The sequence below is a fragment of the Sminthopsis crassicaudata genome, chromosome 6, assembly GCF_048593235.1.
Source record: "Sminthopsis crassicaudata isolate SCR6 chromosome 6, ASM4859323v1, whole genome shotgun sequence".
Taxonomy (NCBI): Eukaryota; Metazoa; Chordata; class Mammalia; order Dasyuromorphia; family Dasyuridae; genus Sminthopsis; species Sminthopsis crassicaudata.
In genome coordinates this window covers 236,849,923-236,871,289 of record NC_133622.1, presented here as the reverse complement: position 1 = coordinate 236,871,289, position 21,367 = coordinate 236,849,923, and the positions used below count along the sequence as shown (strand labels likewise).

The 21,367-nt window shown below is 35.4% G+C and overlaps 2 protein-coding genes across 2 annotated transcripts; one reads left to right on the top strand and one right to left on the bottom strand.

The window, feature by feature from the left end:
- Nucleotides 1-1,964: 1,964 nt before the first annotated feature.
- Nucleotides 1,965-2,894, bottom strand: LOC141547352 (olfactory receptor 4X2-like). Its single transcript, XM_074275796.1, has one exon. It carries the CDS (start codon nt 2,892-2,894, stop codon nt 1,965-1,967), a length of 930 nt encoding a protein of 309 aa, XP_074131897.1.
- A 15,926-nt stretch (nt 2,895-18,820) lies between these two features.
- Nucleotides 18,821-19,750, top strand: LOC141546472 (olfactory receptor 4X2-like). The gene has a single exon (XM_074274311.1). The coding sequence runs from the start codon at nt 18,821-18,823 to the stop codon at nt 19,748-19,750; it is 930 nt and encodes a 309-aa protein (XP_074130412.1).
- Nucleotides 19,751-21,367: the final 1,617 nt, after the last annotated feature.

The window sequence follows — 21,367 nt, the reverse complement described above, 5'->3', positions numbered from 1 at the left end:
TTCATTAAGAGTCAAGAGTGAGTCATGGCAGCTTATTTAGCTCCCACTGTCTTATGCTGAACTTTAAAAATAGAAGAATATCATGGATTAGGGAATTAATGACCTTGCTACTTTGGTGTGCTGTGATCACATATGAAACACTGAGTTCAGTTCTTGGAATTCTTTTAAAAGACAGATAGGCTAAGAATGGCCAGAAGAGATCATCTCAAAGACTTGAAATTATGAAAATATGCAGCCTTGGCAAGAGAAGGGAACAAAAAGTGAAGGAAAAGGGAAAGGGGAAAGGAGAAAGGGGAAGGGGAAAGGGAAAAGGAAAGGGAAAGGGAAAAGGAAAGGGAAAGGGAAAACAAAACAGAAAGGGAAAGGGAAAAAGGAAAGGGGAAAGGGAAAGAGAAAGGGAAAGGGAAAGGAAAAGGGAAAGGGGAAAGGGAAGGGGAAAGGAAAGGGGAAAGGGAAGGGGAAAGAGAAAGGGAAAGGGAAGGGGAAAGGAAAAGGAAAAGGGAAGGGGAAAGAGAAAGGGAAAGGGAAAGGGGAAAGGGAAAAGGGAAAGGAAATCTACACAGACCCATTCTTCTTCCCTCACTCTCAAGTTTCTTTATAATGAGTCTACTTTGAACCTTCCAGATCAATAATATTACACCGCCCTCCTCCCTGCCCAGGCACTCTATGAGTACTATCCTACATTTGATCAGAAACCAATGGTGCCATGTCCAGGATTTTCTGGACAACTCCCTATAATCATAATAATAAATAACATTTATTTAGCACTTGAAATTTTTGAAAACTCTATACAGAAATTATTTCAATTGAGCCTCACAAAGAGAAACTCTGAGATAGGTACTACAGATAATATCAGATTCATTTTATATATAAGAAAACTGAAGCTCAGAGAGGGTCAGTAACTTGGCCATCGTGATTACATAGAGTTGGAGATATCAAGAATGGCATGTGAGAGCACCAGAACTGGAGTCAGGAGTTCAAATCTCTGGCTCAGATACTTGATATTTACTAGTTTGTGATCCAGTGTGGACAGTCTATATGCAAATGGTATTCAGGTACCATCAGGGTTTGAAAACAAATTCTGATCCAAAAACATTTCTTTATTAAGTTGAAGACAGTGTTCCAGACTTGGTTATAAAGATATAAAAGTATTTCATCCCTCTCCTCAAGGAACTTACAATCTACAAATCAGAATACATTATGTAGAAAGATAAATATAATGCAGGGCAATTATAATCAAGATAAAAGAGAGCCAAGATATGAAGAAGAAAATATTTCTTTGATATTCATGAAAGATTAGAATAAGAAGTTGTTTTAAAAATCACTAAGACTTAGGAGACTGAAGAAACTGGCCTAAAGGAGAGAGTGCTAGATCTGGAATCAGAAATACCTAATTCCAAATCCTACTTCAGATACTTATTACATATGTGACCTTGGGCAAGTACTTTAATTTCTCTTAACATCATTTTCCTTAACTGTATAATAAAGATAATAATAGAACCCACCTCACAGTGTTGTTGCAAACATGAAATGAGATGACACATGAAAATTGCTTAACCAATTTCATTGTTATCTAAATATTAGTTATCATTATTATCATTTGCCTAAGGTCATACAACTACTAAGTAGCTTAATCAAGATTCAGATCAAATCATTGCTCTGTCCATTATACCAGTCTGCCCCCAAGAAATTAAAGATTGAAAATATAATCACAATTTAATATATCCATATACAATCAGATACATAAAATATATATATTTTAAAAAACAATATCCAAAGCAAAATTTGATGAACACAATAAAAGAATATTTTCATGACTTCTGTGTTCAAAGAAAGCCATTTTGAATTTTTCTTCAAGTCCTATTTCTGATAAATATATTATCTACTATGTTCTACTACAATTGAACTTCCCTGGATTTTACCCATTTTGATTCAGGGCAAATTAATATCAGGAGTCTCTCATTTCATGTCTCTCCTTGTTTCACCATTCTGACCCACAGCTTCCTCATGGCATTCTTCACTTCAGCATTCCTCAAGGAATAGATGACTGGGTTGAGGAGGGGAGTAATCACTGTGTAGAATATGGCCACCATTTTGTCCATGTAGCAAGTGGTGTTGGGCCTCAGGTAGATGAAGACACAGGGTCCAAAGAATAAGACAACTACAGTGATATGGGAAGCACATGTGGAGAGGGCTTTTCGGCGTCCTTCCTTACTGTGCCCCCTTAGATGGAACAAGATCACACTATAAGAAGTCAGGAGAATTATGAAGCTGACCACTGTCAGGCTCCCTCCATTAGCCACAATACGCAACCCAATGAAGAAGGTGTCCGTGCAGGCCAGTTCCAACAGAGGGAGAACATCACAGAAATAATGGTCAATCACATTAGAGTCACAAAAGGGTAAGTTGAATATAAGGAGAATTTGGGCAGTTGAGTGTAAAAAGCCTCCCAACCAGGCCGTGCCAACCAGGAGGCCACAAATCCAAGGGTTCATAATGGACATGTAGTGCAGAGGCTTACAGATGGCCAAGTATCGGTCATAAGCCATTATTATGAGAACAAACATCTCGATGCCACCAAAGAAGTGGATAAAGAACACTTGGGTGAGGCAGCCCTCTAGAGAGATGGATTTCCTCTCAGCAAGTAAATCTGCAATAAGTTTGGGGGAAGTAGTTGAGGAATAACAGATCTCCACAAAAGAGAAGTGACTGAGGAGGAAATACATGGGGGAATCAAGGTTCTTGCTGAAATTGACAATCAACACAATGAGAGAATTCCCCAATACAATACTCACGTACAAGAACAAAAACAGCACAAAACAAATTCTCTGAATCTTTAGATTATGAGAGAGTCCTAGAAAAATGAATTCTGTCACATTTCCAGGCTGTACCATTACTTCTGAATCAAAAGTGAAAAGCTAGAGCACACAGTTTTAGACGACTTTGGGCAGTAAACTATTCTATATAAACCACCAGAATAGATTCCCCAAAATCTGGTCAAAGTGATTCCCAAAGATCACAAAGACAGTGCAGGAAAACAATCTGTAAAGTAAACCCAAGGAAGGCAAAAGATAGTGAACAAGGAGACACTGTGATGTGATTATGTAGGTTTCAGATCAATAAATCAAGGCAAGAACTGGGGAGTAGTCTTCCAGAATAGAGGATAAAACTTTGGAAAATAAGTTCTTTGAGGATGTGTAATGCAATGATCTAGGAGGGATGGTGACCATTAGGTCTCCAGATTCTTTCTACTTTTTTAACTTTATTCTTCTGATCTTTCAGATGGAGCTCCTGGTCTTAGGCAACCAAGGATCCGGACAATTCTCTTAGTGAAAGGTCATCTACAATGATACAAAGCAATACATCCTCTCAGTGAAAATAGTAGATATTGTTATAGAATAAATGTAGAATTGGGATTTAGAACTAAAAAAGACTTTAGAGATTATCTTCTTCAAATTCCATTTTGCAGAGAAGCTAGAGGTCAGGGAACTGAAGGGAAATGTCCAATGTTACACAGCTATAGAATTCTCTTAAGTCAAATGAAGTAGGTCACGGAAATCTGTCCCATTTTGCCCCACCATAACCCCCATTTTATTGAAGTGGCAACTGAGTCTCAATTTAGATTGAAAAGCAGCTGCCTTAGACTTAAATTCACTGTTCTATCCCTGAATGATATTGCCTTGCTCTCTATAATGGTTTTATTACTATCAATCCTCTCCAAATGCCTGACATGTGACCCTGGGCAGATTATTTAACTTCTCATTGCCCCAGATCACTCTTTGGAACTATGGTTTACAGAGCTGATGCTAATCTGTTTTGATGGAAGAAGATTCTCAGTGGAAGTATTTCTACCAAAATGAAATAAAGGATCTGGTAGTAATAATAATAATAATAATAATACATTAAATTTTGAGAAGGAAATTGAAAAGCTAGAAAGTGTCCAGAGAATGAAACCCAGAATTTTAAAGGATTTTAAATGTTTGTCACATGAGGATTAAGTTGAAAAAACTGGAAATGAAGAAGAAAAATTTCAGTGAATATATGGAAGCTGGTTTCAATTATCTAAAGGTCTGTCATGGGGAGAAGAATTTGGATTTTGAGGCTTTGTTGAAAAAGGCAGAATCAGGAGCAATGAATAAAAAATTGTAAAGCTGCAGATTATCTTTAATGTCAGGAAAAGGCTCCTGATAAGTGGAGCTGTCCAAGGTGGAATAAAGTGACACACCCACTACTTTGGAGATCTTTAAAAGGGGCTGATCACTTGATGGGAGAGAACAGTGGGGATTCCTTTTGCATATAAGTTGTATTAGAAAGATGCTAAGCTCCCTTCTGACTCTTGAATTCTGTGAATTTCTGATTCCATGATTAGAATTCTACTTTTCTTTTTTGGACCCCAATTATCAGGCATTACTGAGGAACGTCTCTGATGTCTCTTATGCCTAGGATAGTACAAAAACTCCCATTTCCCATGACAGGGTTCAGAGCTTACATATATATATATTAGCTCTGAACTCTGAAATGATCTCTACCATATATATATGCACATATATGTATATATACATACATATACATATGTATGTATATATATGTATATATATATGTGTATATATATATATGGTAGAGATCATTTATACCAACATCTTTTATTATACAAATAAAGAAATCAAGACCCAGAGTAAAGTTTCTCACTCAAAGGTCAGTCACACAAGTTAGAAAATTACAGAGGCAAACTCAAACACAGAACCTTTGACTTCGGATCTAGGACTCTGCCACTGTACTACACAACTCCAGTTAATCAGAGAAGCTGTGGGCTGCAAGGAACCTCAGCCATCATGTAATCTAACTCAGACCCACAAAAGAACAGCTACCATAAGACATCCTAGTAATCATTGAGTCTCTGCTTGAAGACCTACAAGGAGGGGGGACCCCATCCATTGATCTCAAAGCAATTCATTCTACATTTTTAAGAAAGTTTTTAATATGATTCTAAAAGGATCTTAGAAATCACATAGATCAACCCTCCCATTTTATAATTTAGGAAACCAAGTGCAAAGGATTAAATGATTTGATCAAGGTCACACACAAGTGGGATTCCCAACAGCCATCCTTAATCACCTCCTTTATTCTTCTCTTTTCACACACTCTCCAGACAAGCCAAATTGGCTGTTTTAGTCCTTTTCACATACAGCAAGATATCTTTTATCTCTGTCATTGTCCAGGGAACCTGCAAGGTAATCCCTCTGCACATTCAACTATTAGAACCCTTTCTTTCAAGTCTCAACTCAAGCACTAACTTCTCCATGAAATTTTTCCTCATCTTCCTCTCAGCTGCTTATGCCTGATCTTTTCCCAAATTATCTTGTTTCTATTTTTTTCATTTTTTCTCTCCATATGTATATGTGTGTGTGTGTGTGTGCATTATCTTCCAAAAGGAATGTAAGCTTCTCAAAGGCAATGACTGACTTTTGTCCCCATTTCCCAGGCATCTAGTACAATATAATATATTCTTAATAAATGTGTGCTGATTAATTAAGGTGAGTCTCTGAGAGTAAGTAGTATTATACCAGTCTGATGAAGATCATCCAAAGTTGGACTGGAAAACAAAAGGAGAAATGTCCTTTCAGAGGACAAGGCTCAGAATAGACTGTTGCTCTCAACTCATACTGCCCCTTGGTCCAAGCCTTGCCCCATCTCTCCTGGAACATAACCATTCCACTTGACTTCCTATCACATTCAACAAAAGCTCAGGAAACTGTCAGAAATTTTAGATAAATTTATGAGATCTTGCTTCTAGCCATGAGGCCGTAAGTCTATTAATGTGTATAATTGGATTAATAATCAAAGCTGAAAAGCATTGTCATAAATTATATTGACTTAGCATCCTATTGTCCCCAGTCCTGCTGATCAATTACTGTTGGGGGAGGTTCTGGCGAGGAAGGAGACATCAGATCTGAATTTTGTGTATCACCTTCTCTTTGTCACATATCCCTGTCTGATAATTGTTATATTCTTGCTACCTTGCAGAGGAACTGAGAAACAAGATATCAAACACTTTTGCTGAAGAACTAGGGTCCTTGACATTACAGTTACTTATTAAAGCTGTCTCCACCTTGAGGCCAGTCATCAGCTCAGCAACATTTTGCTTCCTTGGTATACTTATAATGAAATCCCCTCAATTCTCTTTGTCCTGAGTTTTGCCTCATTTTTCACCGTGAAAGCCCAAATGGAGAATTTTCCTTTCAAAACAAAATCTTAGAAATTATCTAGTCCTATGTATACATATATTGTATTTAATTTATACTTTAACATATTTAACATGTATTGGTCAACTTGCCATCTGGCGGGGGGGAGGGAAGGAGGGGAAAAATTAGAACAAAAGGTTTGGCAATTGTCAATGTTATAAAATTGCCCATGCATGTATCTGATCAATAAAAACTATTAAAATAAAATTTAAAAAAAAAATTTTGATGAAATTAGTCCTGGCCTCCTAAAGATTCACTCATTAACCATTAATAGTAACTTGCTCTGTGTAAGGTTACATTTTGCTAGACTCTTGGTATATTAAGACAAAACATAATAATCCCTGCTCCCAAATTCTACTAAAGGAGAAACTGCAGAGAATTAATTATTCACTCAATATCACACTATTTATAAATAGCAAAATCAGGATTGTACATCACAACTTCTAGCTCCAAATGAACAGTTATTTCTACCATGTCACATACAATACAGCTAGTCTTTTTCTTTGTAGAAAACATCCCTAAATAAGCCTTTTAAAGAAGAAAAGCAAAAAATGGTGATCAACAGAATATTTTTATTGAGATCCCAGGAAGAACAAAATGGTCATTTTTAAAAGAATATGAGAACCTTATGGCTCTGTTAGTTCAATAAACCAAAGAATTATTTTTTAAAAAAAAAAACAGACTTTAAAAAACATCTCGATCACTGTCCCTAGTCAATCATGGCAATAAAGTTACCTCCTTCCTTTCCCAAATTAAATGAATGTGGTCATCCTGATCTTTTTTATTCCTCCCAGAGATGTCTGACAGAAAAACATGTAGCCAAATTAGTTGATTTCTAGAAGGAAGAATCTTTGGGACATCAAATAACTAAAAAATATCTCTTTGGCCTTCTCTTTATTGAGCTCATTCTCTAAGAGGAGCTCAGCTGAAAAAGTATCTTCCCTCTTAGTGAGTGGCAGGAAGTTTGCTGTAGCACTTTAAGGGTGCCAAATAAATAAGAACTTCTAGGATTGTACCCACCTCAGACTATAGATTTAGCCAAACCAATTCATCACCATTCTTCTCACTGAGATCAGAGCCACAGAGTTATTCCTGCCTTAGCCCTTTCTGTTCTAAAAGCTACTGACCTTAGAAGAATCAGAAGCAAGTATTTCTATTCTGAAGAAGCTTTAAGTTTAGGAGATAAAAAAATTTGAAATCAGGGAATTGTGGTCCCTGAGGCTTTTGAGCATTCCCTATCAAGGGCCTTTCCCCAGAAGACTAAGATAAATTTACAGATTAATTAGTCTAATCAGAAATCCTGGACTTCTACCTAGGAACCATTTGATTAATCTCTTCTTCCCCCTTCAGAATCAGAATGAAGGAGTGTCTTTTTTCTGCTGTACCCACTCTATCTTCAGAAAGCCTTGGTAAACTGATTAAAAAGCTACCATGGCTACTTAGGTGTATCATATATACCCTAATTTGCTTTTTTATCACACACATATCCATCTGCACACACAAACACACACCCCAACACCAACACCACCCATAAATTTAAAAAAATTCTATGGATATTAACCTATATTTAGACAGAAACACAGCCTCCACTGGACGGGCTCCTAGAATCATCAAATGTTAGTGTTGGGAAATATTTTAAAGATCTTTTAGTCCAGGAGTTTGTTGGAGTCAGCTTTAAACTGGCTAAGATGAATTGATTATTAGACTTTCAAAGTGAACAGAGACACTTCAGAAATCAGTAAATCCTACACATTAAGGCTTAATGCATTATTTTATGATTTGTCTATGCCTAAGAATATGATGGAGAAATTTTAATAATACAAATTAAATTAAGCACATGTCTTGCATATTTCTTTTTCAGAGAGCCAGTTCTTAAATGTTTTCAAACAGATTACTGCTCTAATACAAGTCACTGATTCTGAAAATGAGGAAGCAAGACCTATTGAAGTAAAATGAGTGCTTAGGACACCTAGTTAGTTAATGGCAGAACTTGTGACCAGAGCTAGGTCAGTCTTTTTCCATCCCAGGCCAATGTCCTTTATTTATGAATATAAGTCTAGTCTTTGTCATTAGCTCACCTAATATTTCAAGTCATCCTCAAGTCTTTTGTCCCTTATTTTGTGACAAAACAAGAATTCATGTTTTACACAGATGAATCCTAGCAAATTACAACACCTAAAAGACAGTCTTTGATTCTACTTTTGCTCTGTGGCTATTTAGACCCCTCTCCCCTCCCTAAATCAGAATGACACTCCAAGTATTGCTATAAAACAAAGCTCACCAGTATCTCATACTGGAATGGAAATAGACTGCCACTTCCTTTCCCATTCCCTCTATTCCTTCATAGCAAAATGTAATGTGCTGTTGTCTCCAGAAGGTGCCAATTGCTCTCTGGGAGGAGATCTGCTGTGTCAACTCAAATCTCTCCGACAGATTCTTCTTCCTGTAGAGAGCTGTTGTCTCCAGACAGTTGCCATCAACTCTGGTCCAGAGTAGTGACTTTCCTTCCTGCAGAGAGCCACCTCAAGTTTGGTCCAGACAAGATTCTCTATCTCTCGAGTGCCACCCTCTTTTAACCTCCCAGAGAATGGGCGTGGGATAATGCAAGGGCTTCTGGGAAAAATTACTTCAACCAATGAACTTGCTCCTCCTAAGCATGCAAGCTCCTCCCCAGGAGTTCACAAGTAAAACTCCCAGTAAAGGCAGGAACTGAGAATTGTCAAGTACCGACTTAGCACTTAGTAAGAACCTAATATCTCATTATCTCATTAGCACTTAGTAAGAACCTAACAGCAAAACATAATAAAATTATCAGGTTCAAATTCTGGTTTCAACATGCAATCATAAGAAATCATTCTATTCTGGACCATTCACCATTCTACTTCCAGCAGATTAACAATGAATAAACATGTTTCAATCTATCAACAAGAATCGATTAAGTATCTACTATGTATCAGATACTATGTTACGACCTGAAATTTGCCCTTGGAAAATCAATAGTCACATTTAGAAATATCTTTAAGGTGAGAATAGTTTCTGTAGACAGACTAAATGACTGATGAGCAGTTATTTCATTATTTACTCTATTTCATTTTCAAGGCAAAAAAATTTTAAATGAGCAAGAAAAAATATCAAAATATTATTTTATCAATTCATCCATGGTCCTAATTTATTTATTTGTTTGTTTATTTATATGCATACAAACATATAGTTATCTTTCTGGTTTGGAGTATAAATTTGAAAATCCTCAAAAATTTATCTTCAATGTTTCAAAATATATACTCAATATGCAAGTTTTACAAGACATTTAGTTTAAAAGTAGTGTGTAAAATAAATAAAAAAAAAAACAAAAATAAAATAAAATAAAAGTAAACTTCCTTAAAAAAAAAAAAAAGAGTGTGATTTCTGCCTTCCTGCTGGGTTTTTTTTTTTAGTTCAAATAATCCTTGAAGTACTTTAACACAAGAAAGCTAATGAATACTTTAAACCCGTATCATTATACAATTTTGCAGTTTTTCTTTTCATTGAATGCTTTGGTTACTCTTGTAACAACTTTTCAAACTGTGTATAATTCACATTTATCAGTATGAATGATTATTTTTGAAACATGCTATATAACCAAATTATAAGAAAACGCATATTTTAGTTGCTACTTAAAGTATTGCACTTCTTCCTGATATCACTTGAATTCCATCAAATCAAGTCCATTTCAGTTTTCCCAAATTACATCATTTTGATTTTCAAATCCATCAGTTATATTAAAATTTCCTTTTGAAGCAACATTATCACTAATGAGTTTATAAAGTAACAGATTTTCCCTAACATTCTGTGTTCAAACTGACAATGAGGAAGAAGTAAATTGAAACGCTATTTCCCAATACAGTTATCCATTCTACGTTGTGGGGGGTTAAGAGAATATCATAACAAAATATTGATAGCTACTGATTTCTAAGACTCAGACTCCATTAGAATCATGGATGTGAATGTCCTTTGAAAAAAAATGAAATAAAGTGCTACATCAATTTCTCTTAATCTCTATAAGCATCAAAGAAGATAACAACCTTCACTGAGAGGAGTTTTCTCTTCTGAGAGTTCCCTAAACCAATGAAATTGTAGGTCAAGCTCCTATCTTTTTAAATACCATTTTTCCCATATGTAATTGGGAATTGGGAATGATTATATATAAAAACAATTTTAACATACTTTTTTTAAAATTTTGAGTTCTAAATTTTCTCCCTCCTTCCTTTACTTTCCCTTTCCCTAAGATGGATATGGGTTATACATGTGCAATCATGTAAAATATATTTCCATATTAGTCATGTTAAATAAGAAACACACTAAAAGAAAAAAATGAAAAATAATATTCTTCATTCTGCATTCAGATACCATGACTTCATTCTCTGGAGATGAATAACATTTTTCAACATAAATCTTTTGGGCTTGACCTAGATCATTGTTTTGTTGAAAATAGCTATGTCATTCACATTTGATCAACATAGAATGTTGCTATTACTGCCTACAATATTCTTCTGATTCTGCTCCCTTTACTTTGCATCAGTTCATCTAAGTCTTTTCAGGCTTTTTTCTGAAAACTGCCTACTTATCACTTGTTATAACACAATAGTAATTCATTACATTTATATACCACAACTTGTTCAGCCATTTCCCCATTGAATGGACACCCCTCAATTTTCAATTTTTTGCTGCCACAAAAGAGCTACTATGGTTTACTGGCTAGATTTCTTTCTCATGGAGCAGGCCTTAAACCAATCTGATTTTAATTAGCTACTAATGAGTCCTAGGCCAAGTCTGTTTAGTCATTTTAGTCTAGTTTGATTCAGATTGAATGTAAATAGCAGTGATTTCTGTTTTGGCTAAAAACCATGAAGGCCTTCCCCTCCCAGATTTATTCAATTATTTGGATTTTTTTGATTAGGTGAAAGAGGATATTCTTTGCCTCAACTTCTACTTAGCTTTAGGGACCACCTTTAGTCATCTTGACCTATATCTTGCCACTGGACCCAGGCCTTCCTTAGCCCTCCTTCACTCAAATCCAATTCACTTGCATGTCATGGCATCCCCTTCCTGATGTCATTTGTCCTTCATTCTCAAAGAGGATTGTGACAACAAATATTTTTGTACAATATAGGTCTTTTTTTTATCATCTCTTTGGAATACAGACCAGGTAGTAGTATTGATGGATCAAAGTATAATGCACAGTTTTATAGTCTTTTGGACAAAGTTTCAGATTGCTCTCCAAAATAACTGAATCAGTTCATAACTCCACCAACAATGTGTTAGTGCCCCAACTTTCCCACATCCCCTCTAAACCTCATTTTCCTTTTCTATCATATTAGCCAATCAGAGAGGTGTTAGATGGTACCTCAGAGTTGTTTTCATTTTCCAGCCCCGATTTAACTTCCTAGACTTAAATAAGTACTAAAATTACTTTCTATAAAATTTGTTAACACTGTAACAAACAAAAAATAATTATTTACAATGCATCAGTGGGGAGTGCTAAAGTTATCTTTACCTATCTCTACAAGTATGAATTTCTGGAGAAACATGTACCACTATTTGATTCTCTTAAAAATTCTCTTTGTATTTCTTTCCAAGACTTACCTTAAGAAACATAAAAAGAATTCTTAAAAAGAGTTAAACCTATTTGTCTCAAGAAATAAATTCTCTTGGAAAGTGAGTAAATGCCTATCAGTTGGGGAGTGGCTGAATAAGTTATAATATATGAAACTAATGCAATGTTATTATTTTATAAAAAATTATGGACAAGCTGATTTTAGAAAGGCTTGGAAAGATTTACATGAACTGATGCTGAGAAAACAAGTAGAACAAGAATACAGTGTACACAATGACAGCAAGATTGTGCAATGTTCAACTTTGAAAGACTTGGTTCTTCTCAGTGGGTCAGTGATCCAAGGCAATTCCAATAAACTGTAGATAGAAAATGCCATTTGTATCCAGCGAGAGAATTATGGAGAATGAATGTAATACTTGCTCATTTCACTTTTTTCCTTTTTCTTTCATTTTTTTCCTCTCATGATTTTCCATTTTGTTCTGATTTTTGTCTCCTAACATTATTCATAAAATAATGTGTATTTTTAAATGTACATTATAACCAGAAAAATAAAGAAAACAATAAAAAAGAAAGGATTCCCTTGCTCAATTTCTCTCAAACCATCATAGTTTCTCCAGATTTACAGTTAAGCTATGTATCAAGATTTCATTAAAAATGTCAAATCAATTTAATATATGATGAAAAGCAGTAGTTTCTTTTTTTATCTGATCAATTAGACCAAGGCTTCTTAAACTTTTTCCACTCATGAACCCTGTTTACCTGAAAATTTTTCATGGGATCCTAGGGATATGGATATATAAAGTAGTCATTCAAATAAAACATATAGTAATAATAAGTCATAATTTGTCAATTGAATTTGTCAATTCAGTTATAAGATTTGGGGGTCATGAGCACAATTTAAGAAGCTGGGAATTAGAACAAAGGTTCCTTAACTTACAAATTTAATTTAGTCTACTGGGGAAAGTCCCCCGACAGGAGACAATAGGAAGCTTCAGGGACCTCAATTCCCCAATTCTGTTTTCCATTAGATAAACTTTGGGCTTTTTTCCCCAATCATCTTATTGACTGGTGGCTTTTAGAACAAGATAAGCTGAAATCTGGGTATCTATTTCTACTTCACCCCTTATATCTAATCTCAGATAAGAAGGGAAATTTTCTTAGCTGAATCCACATACTGAGGTGGGTTCTGACTTTCTCTTGTTGGGCTATTATTATTCCATGTTTGGCTGGCACTCCTCAAGCATCATAGCAATCTTCCCAGGCTGCTTAGTTAGAGAAAGAGGGAAGTCACTTTCAGGTAATGTGGTGAATAAACAGAAGGTTGGGGAGTGCTGATTTTCTGCTAACTGGTATCAGCTATTCCTCAGAAATGGAATTATCTATGTATATTTGTTATAAGGTTGTTGGTTTTTTTTTCTTTTTTGCTATTGTTGTTGTTGAGTAGGAAGTGAGGAGAAAAATATCGGATAATAAAAAAAAATTTGTTTTTTAAAAAGACCTTTCCTCTATGAAAATCACTATACTTGACCAAGTCTCAGATCATACATCCTTAGGAAGGATTTTTTTAAATGATTAAATTTGTCTATTCAAAGAAAGAACAGGGATAGATTCCTTTCCATAGCTCTGACTAGAAACAATGACTAAGGAGATTAATTGAAGTCTTTTTTCTAATTCTTGAATTATTAATAATTTAATAGCTAGCCATAAGATCCTGGTTCTCTGTGAAATTAATTTTAAGTCTTCCTGAAATCTTTATAGTGAAACTGGTGTCCCTGGTTCCTTATATTGTCATATTTCATATGAAGGATGTCGTAAGGCTTGTTCTTTAACTGCTTCTATATATAAAATTAGCTACATTACTTGGCTTAATGACAAATCACCTGCATTTTGAGGTAGAAGTTCTGGGTTAGAATCCTGACTGCAATTTACTATCTCTGAGGCATTCCAATTTTATTTCTCTAAGCAGTTTCCTCTCAGCAAAATCTAAGCTCCCAGAGGGGAGTGACTGTTTTGTCCTTGCTTTGTATCTCTAGTGTCTAACAACACTTTGCACTCGGTAGATACTTAGACAATGGTGGAATTAAATTACATCTCTGCAATGAGAGGGTTGACCTAAATATTCCCTTTCAGCTTGGATTATTCAGATATTATATTATAGATCAAAATAGGTTCATAGATTTGCTTCTGAGATATCTCATCTATTTTTCTCCAGTTTCCTGACAGCTCCTTAAGCTAAAATGTGAGATGAGATAGTTTGGAGCTGCTCATCCGCCATCCATGATTGCTGTGATTCAGAAAAGGTAAAGAATGTGGAGGGAGACCAGGAATTCAGAGCTTCCTGTGCCTGGTCCCCTGAGAAGCCCAATTTCATTGTTTTTTCCTCTTTGTCTTCCCTTGGATTTTCTGGACTCCCACTGAAGTGGAAGCCCAACTGTGCTGAAGGATGAAATTAATGTTTTAATAGAAAAGGAGATCTTCATGGTGAATGTGAGTGTTTGTCATGGACCCCTTAGCTAACCTATTGAAGTCCTTGGAACCTTTCTCAGGGTTAAATATATAAAGAATAAAACATTATTAAAATGAGATATGTGAAATTCCATTACATTGAAAGTTACCAAATTTTTTTTAGAAGTTGATGGATCTCAGGTTGGAAAGACCTACCTTAAATGATCCAAAAGTAAAATAGTTAATCATGGAAGCCAATGGAAAGAAGTTCTCCCTCACAATAGATCTTTGAGCAGACACTTGTCAGGATCTTTTTAGTAAGGATTCTTCTTCAGGTGGAGGTTGGACTAAATGACCACTAGAGTCCCTTATAATTCTCAAATTCTATATTCCAAGAAGCAGCTCTAGAAAAGTATTGGTTGTAAATTCACAAGTCATGTATTCAGCCTCTGCTACTGCAGTTGACTTGTTTATCTCTATAACATTAGACTGTGAACCTCTTAAAAGCAGAGACTGCCTTTTGTCTTTCTTTGTATCCCAACCCTTAGCACAATGTCTGCAATAAAGTAAATGCTTAATAAATGTTAATTGATTGATCTCTGGGCCTAAGATCCCTCATGTTCTGTAAAGTCTCATAATTCTAGCTAGTCAGCTTTGGGTTGGGAAGACCTTCTTACTTCTTAAGCATAGCTGATACTAGAAACAGTTCTTATGAACTCCCAGGGACTTTCAAAAAGAAAATGATTCTAATTTCCAGATGCTCAGGGAGTCAAAAGGAATGCCAGGGAGGACAAATCATGCTCCTTCTGGTTATCTAATTAAGAGAAATGGAGTTTTTACTTTAACATATTTAACATGTATTGGTCAACCAGCCATCTGGGGGGAGGGGCGAAGGAGGAAAAAAATTAGAACAAAAGGTTTGGCAAGTGTCAAATTACCCATGTATATATCTGGTAAATAGAAACTATTATAAAAAAAGAGAGAGAAATGGAATAAGTTGAGTGACCAGGTTTTAAAGTCAACCCTAAGCCTGAGCCATGTTTAACTTTTTTTTAGATGTTTTACAAGCTCAGGATCCAAAAGGCTTTTTTCACTAGAGCTTTAAAAATATAAGAGTGAGGCAGCTAGGTGGCGCAGTGGATAGAGCACCAGCCTTGAATTCAAGAGGACCCGAGTTCAAATCTGATCTCAGACACTTAACACTTCCTAGCTGTGTGACCCTGGGCAAGTCACTTAACCCCAGCCTGGGGGGGGGGGGAATATATATATATATATATATGTACATATACACAGAGAAATCAGGGAAGTGTTTTTAAAAAAAGATCTGTAGCATATAATTGTATTCTGTGATCAATTCTATTCAGCTCTGGAAGTAATTTAATCACCAAACATTAATTAAGCACATGTTTAGAGTTTGGAGGGGTTTTTTTTAACTTCACCAAGAATTCAATCTCATCAGGATTGTGTTCTTAGTAAAATCCAGTTATTGATGTATGTAACTATTCTTATGTAACTATTGTCTACCTACTACATTTGGGTTTGTAAAAGCAAACTGGATTTGGCTCTTTGAAAAAGCCAAGGAATTCCATGATCCTTTTTTTGCTGAGGCAGTTGGGGTTAAGTGGCCAGGGTCCTACAGCTAAGGAAGTATTATGTCTCTGAGACTGGATTTCAATTTAGATCCTCCTGACTTCAGGGCCAATGCTCTATCCTCTGTGCCATGTAGGTGCCCCTGGAATTCCATGATGTTGAGGAAATTGAGAAAAAGGGATAGCTTCCAATTAGCTGTTGGTGGAATTGCAAAATGATCCTCCCATTCTGGGGAGCACTTTGGAACTATGTCCAAAGGGCGCTCAAACTAGGTCTAGCAACACCACTAATAGGTCTGTATCCCAAAGGCATTATAAAAGGGGGAAAGGACCTACATGTACAAAAATACGTATAGCAGTTCTTTTGTGGTAGCAAAGAATTGGATATCGAGAGAATTCCCATTAATTAGGGAAAGGCTGAACAAGTTATGGAATACTATTGTGGCATAAGAAATGATGATCAATTATTAATCATGAAAGAGAGAGAGAGAGAAAGAGAGAGACAGACAGAGAGACAGATAGAGACAGAGAGAGCACTAAATCAATTGGACATCAGATTGGCTTGGAATTTTAGTTTGTTTTAATGACTTCTCATCTCTGAAAAGATTAAAGCTTTTAAAAAGTTGTGGGGAATTACATTTTGTTGGTGCTATCATTACATTTAATTCCTTCATATAAAAACTTATGTTTGAAGAATGAGGTGAAGTTTGAATTTTGTTTAAAAATGTATGTAAAGCATTGGTGTAACTGCATCCCAATAACATTTAACTGGGCATAAAGAAAAAAAATTCTCAGATGAGACAAAATTAGAATTAGAGTACAATAAACATTGCAGTCACTAAGCCTTTAACATCATTGTGTGGCAAAGGAAAGAGCTGAAATTATCACAGTATATTGAAATGACTATTTCATTTGAAAATTTACATTTTTGTGCTTTGTGTTGCTGTGTAATTTTTGTACTCTTAGTGGCTAGTTTTTCTTTTTGCCTAAGAATCTTTTTGGAATATTGCTTAATGTATTGCTTCATAATAGTGAAGCTTGTATTCAGTGTTTTGCCAATTAATATTGTATGCTTGTAATAAAAGAAAAAATGCTGAAAAAAAGAAAGGGAGGAATCAGGGAAAGAAAGGGAGAAGGAGAAGAAAGGGAAGGAGAGGAAGGAAGGAAGGAAGGGAAGAAGGAAGGAAGGAAATGGTGAGCAGACAGATTTCAGAAAAATCCAGAAAGACTTACATGAACTGATGCTGAGTAAAGTGACCATAAATGAGAGAACATTGTGCATAGTTAACAGCAGTAACTGACTTGGCTCTTCTCAGCAATACAATGACCTAGGAGAATTTCAAAACTCTCATAATGAATAATGCTATCCACATCCAGAAAAAGAAATATGGAGTCTGATTGCAGATTGAATAAAATATACTATTTTTCTTTTTTTGGTTGGTTTTTATTTTTCACGGCTTTTCCTTTTGTTCTGTTTCTTATTTTACAACTTGACTAACATAGAAATAAGTTTACATTTCTGCACATGTATAATCTATATCAGATTGCTTGCTATCTTAAGAAGGGGGAAAGAGAGGGAAAGATTAAAAAATTGAAACTCAAAATCGTATTTAAAAATGAATGCTGAAAACTATCTTTATAAAATATTATTTATTGGAAAATAAAAATTAAAAATTGACATCTTCCTAGGTCCTTTAGAATGACTTTGGATTAAATCCTAAGTGGAGATGGTTTATCCCAAATTCCATAATAAAAGAAGGTTCTAATAGTTATACAATAACAATAACATTATATTGAAAAACAACTTTGAAAGATTTGTAAACTTTGTTCTATACAATATCAAACCAAGATTCCAGAAGACTGACAATGAAGCATGCTACCTCCTTCCTGGCAGAGAAGTGATGGATTCAAAGTGAAAAATAAGATGTACATTTTTGGAAATGACCAATGTGGTCATGTAAATTTGTTTTTTAAAAAATCAATTTTTTTTAATTGTCAAGGAGGGAGGAGAGTAGAGGGGCATGGAAAAGTAAATTCCTTTTAATTGATAAATTTGATGATATATATTAATATATTACATATATTAAAACATATACACATATGTGCATATATATGTGTGTGTGAATATATATATATATAATGCATATATGTGTGTGTGTGTATATATATATATATATATATATATATATATATATATATATATATATATATATATATATATATATATATATATATGTTTGTGTATATATTCCTCCAGAGGAATAAAAGTTCCTTGAAAGCAAAAACTACTTTTTGTTTCCTTTGCTTCCTTATCTTTGGTGCTCTGTATGATATATTGTATAATGTAGACCCTTAATGAATACTTGCTAAATTGAACTCCCTGGGCCTTGGTTTTGTTGATCATAAAATAAGGGATTAAATGAGATGACTTACAAATGTAAGTCACTTAAGGTGACTTACAAAGTCTATGTTGCTGTGACAATGACACAACTAATTTCAAAGACTGGATTTCTTCTTTTGCACCATTTCACAGGATCCTCTCCTAGCAAATTCCCCATGCTTTGTGGCCTACCCAAGAACAGCAGTTCCAGCAAAAGGAGCAGGAGAGTTTAAAGTCATAAATTGGGGTACACTGAATAAGTCTCCCAAGTTCTACAGCCCTGGCTGATTCCTCTTCATTTCTCATTCTCAAGGATCTTCCTGACTAATCCCTATCTCAATGATGAGAGTGCTTTTACATCCGAAAACTGTACTCCCTCAGATCCTATATTGTTAATGATCCTTACAGTAATTTGATTTTTAATTATCACCTGATAAATTGGCCCTTGCAGTTACCCTGTTGACCATTCTATGAATAATAGGCGGTTCTGCCTTTGGCCACCATTCTGATTTAAGACTTTAGCTATTGATTTATAGATTTCAAAAAATTCTTGACCTTTTGACCAGCAATCATGCTGCCAACCAGCAATGTGACAGAATTCATTTTTCTAGGATTCTCTTCCAAACAAGAAGTTCAGAGAGTTTTCTTTGTGGTGTTTCTGCTCATGTATACTGCTGTAGTGTTGGGGAATTCTCTCATAGTGTTAACTATCAAATGCAGCAACAGCCTTGGCTCTCCTATGTATTTCTTCCTCAGTCATCTCTCCTTTGTGGAGATCTGCTATTCTTCCACTACATCTCCCAAACTCATTGTGGATTTACTTGTTAAAAAGAAAACCATCTCCCTAGAAGGCTGTATCACACAACTATTCTTTATGCATTTCTTTGGTGGTATTGAAATCTTCCTACTCACAGTAATGGCCTATGACAGGTGCGTGGCCATATGTAAACCTCTACACTATATGACAATTATGAACAAGCAGATGTGTGGGCTCTTGTTGGGGGTGTCCTGGATGGGTGGCTTCCTCCACTCAATTGCCCAAATTCTCCTCATGTTCCGTTTACCCTTCTGTGGCCCCAATGTGATTGACCACTATTTCTGTGACCTACTCCCTCTGCTGGAACTTGCCTGCACTGACACTTACTTCATAGGTCAGCTCATTGTGGTTAATGGTGGGAGCCTTTCACTGATTAGTTTTGGGGTTCTCCTTACCTCTTATGCTGTCATCTTGGTACACCTGAGAGGGCACAGCAAGGAGGGACGCCAAAAGGCTCTCTCCACCTGTGCCTCACACATTACTGTGGTTGTCTTATTCTTTGGGCCCTGCATCTTCATCTATATGCGACCCTCCACCACACTTTCTATTGACAAAATGGTAGCCGTATTCTACACAGTGATCACTCCTCTCTTGAACCCAGTTATCTACTCCTTAAGAAATGCTGAAGTGAAGAATGCCATGAGGAAATTGTGGGTCAGGACACTGAAGAAAAATGAGAAATGAAGGGAGTGATGTGGGCCCCATGGAATTGTCTTATCCTGAATCAGAATGGGAAGAAATGGGTGTCCAGGGCACTACATAAATGTTCCTTCCTAACAGTAATATTCTAGAAATGCTTTAAATAAATTATCTGCTCTTAATACAAAGAACCTTCTTCTTCTTTAATGTTTCTTCCTCAGTATTTCATTTTTGGTTAGAATTTGTTTCTGTAATTATTATTATTGTTTGTATTTTGGTCTGGACCAGTACTCCTTCAATGAAAAGCATGATTGATATAACTACCTCCTCCAATAGTGTATTTGAAACTTTAATTGATTTTCTTTGAGTCACAAAGTCAGTATGTATCAGAGATGAAGCTTGAAATCCCATATTCCTGACTCTAAGGCTGTCCCTCTCCCATATTATCTACATCTACATGAATATGAAGTGCTGCTCAGACTAGTGTTTGCTTTCCTGAATATCCTGGTCCCAATAATGTATAATAAGAAGGGTGCTCATCTAATTTATTGCATGTATGGAGTTAAGCAAATCACTTATCCTCCCTAAATCCCACTTGCTTCATCTGAAAAAATGCACATACACATACATGTACATATATATATATATATACATACCATTTTATTATGAAGATCATGAATTATGTATAAAAGTTTTGAAAAGTCAAATAAGTAACAGGAAGACTGATGAAAAGAGAAATAAGAATCTGAAATGTGATATATTCAATTATGTAAAACAACTTCAAAATAAATCCTGTGTTTTTGTGTACAATGATGAAATTTAACTCTGGAGAAGAGACAGGAAAAGGCACCTTTCTCTCTGTTTTACAGGGATAAAGGGGACAGCCTATTGCATGTACTATGAAATTTGATTGGTGTGCTGTTTAATTTTGTTCATCTGACTTTTTTTCTCTTTCTTTTTTATTTTTTATTTATCTTGGGAAATAATGGTTCTCCAAGTGGGGAAACTGAGAAATATTGACAAATAAAGGGAAGAGAAAGACAAAAGATATCAATAAAAAATATTTAATCAATAAAAAAAATTAAGTCCAATAGAGTATCCTATCTGTACCATAAAATGTAATTATTACTTTTGTATTAGAGATATGACACAAAAGGCCACATCATGTGTATGTGTATTCAAGGGATATGTTATATCGCTAACCAACAGAGAAACTGTGAACTTATTAGGTGGTGCTATTCATTGTATCATCCCTACTCTTATTGTAAACAAGTTCCAAAGACTCCAAGAAATCTTCTGATCTTCAGTTCTCAATGTTTTACTTAAGTATCTAACTAGTGAAATAGACGGAATGTTGGTTACTTGGTTTGTTGGTTGGTTGGTTAGTTGGTAAGTAGTCGTCCTTCATTCTTGAAGAGAGCCAGAATGGCATCACTATGTTACAGTCCAGTCACAGTGTGTGTAATTGTAGCTGTTTAGACCAACAGGAGCTCAGAATGCTCTGCCACAGATTGGGCGCAAATAATCCCTATGAATATTTCGGGTGGACTTTCTAACTTTGTGCATCTTGTATTTCTTCTGATCTAATCCAATTATAGTTTGCTCAGAGGACAGCACTTTCTCTAATGAGGGCACAACCATTCTGCATGGTCCTGTGCCAGT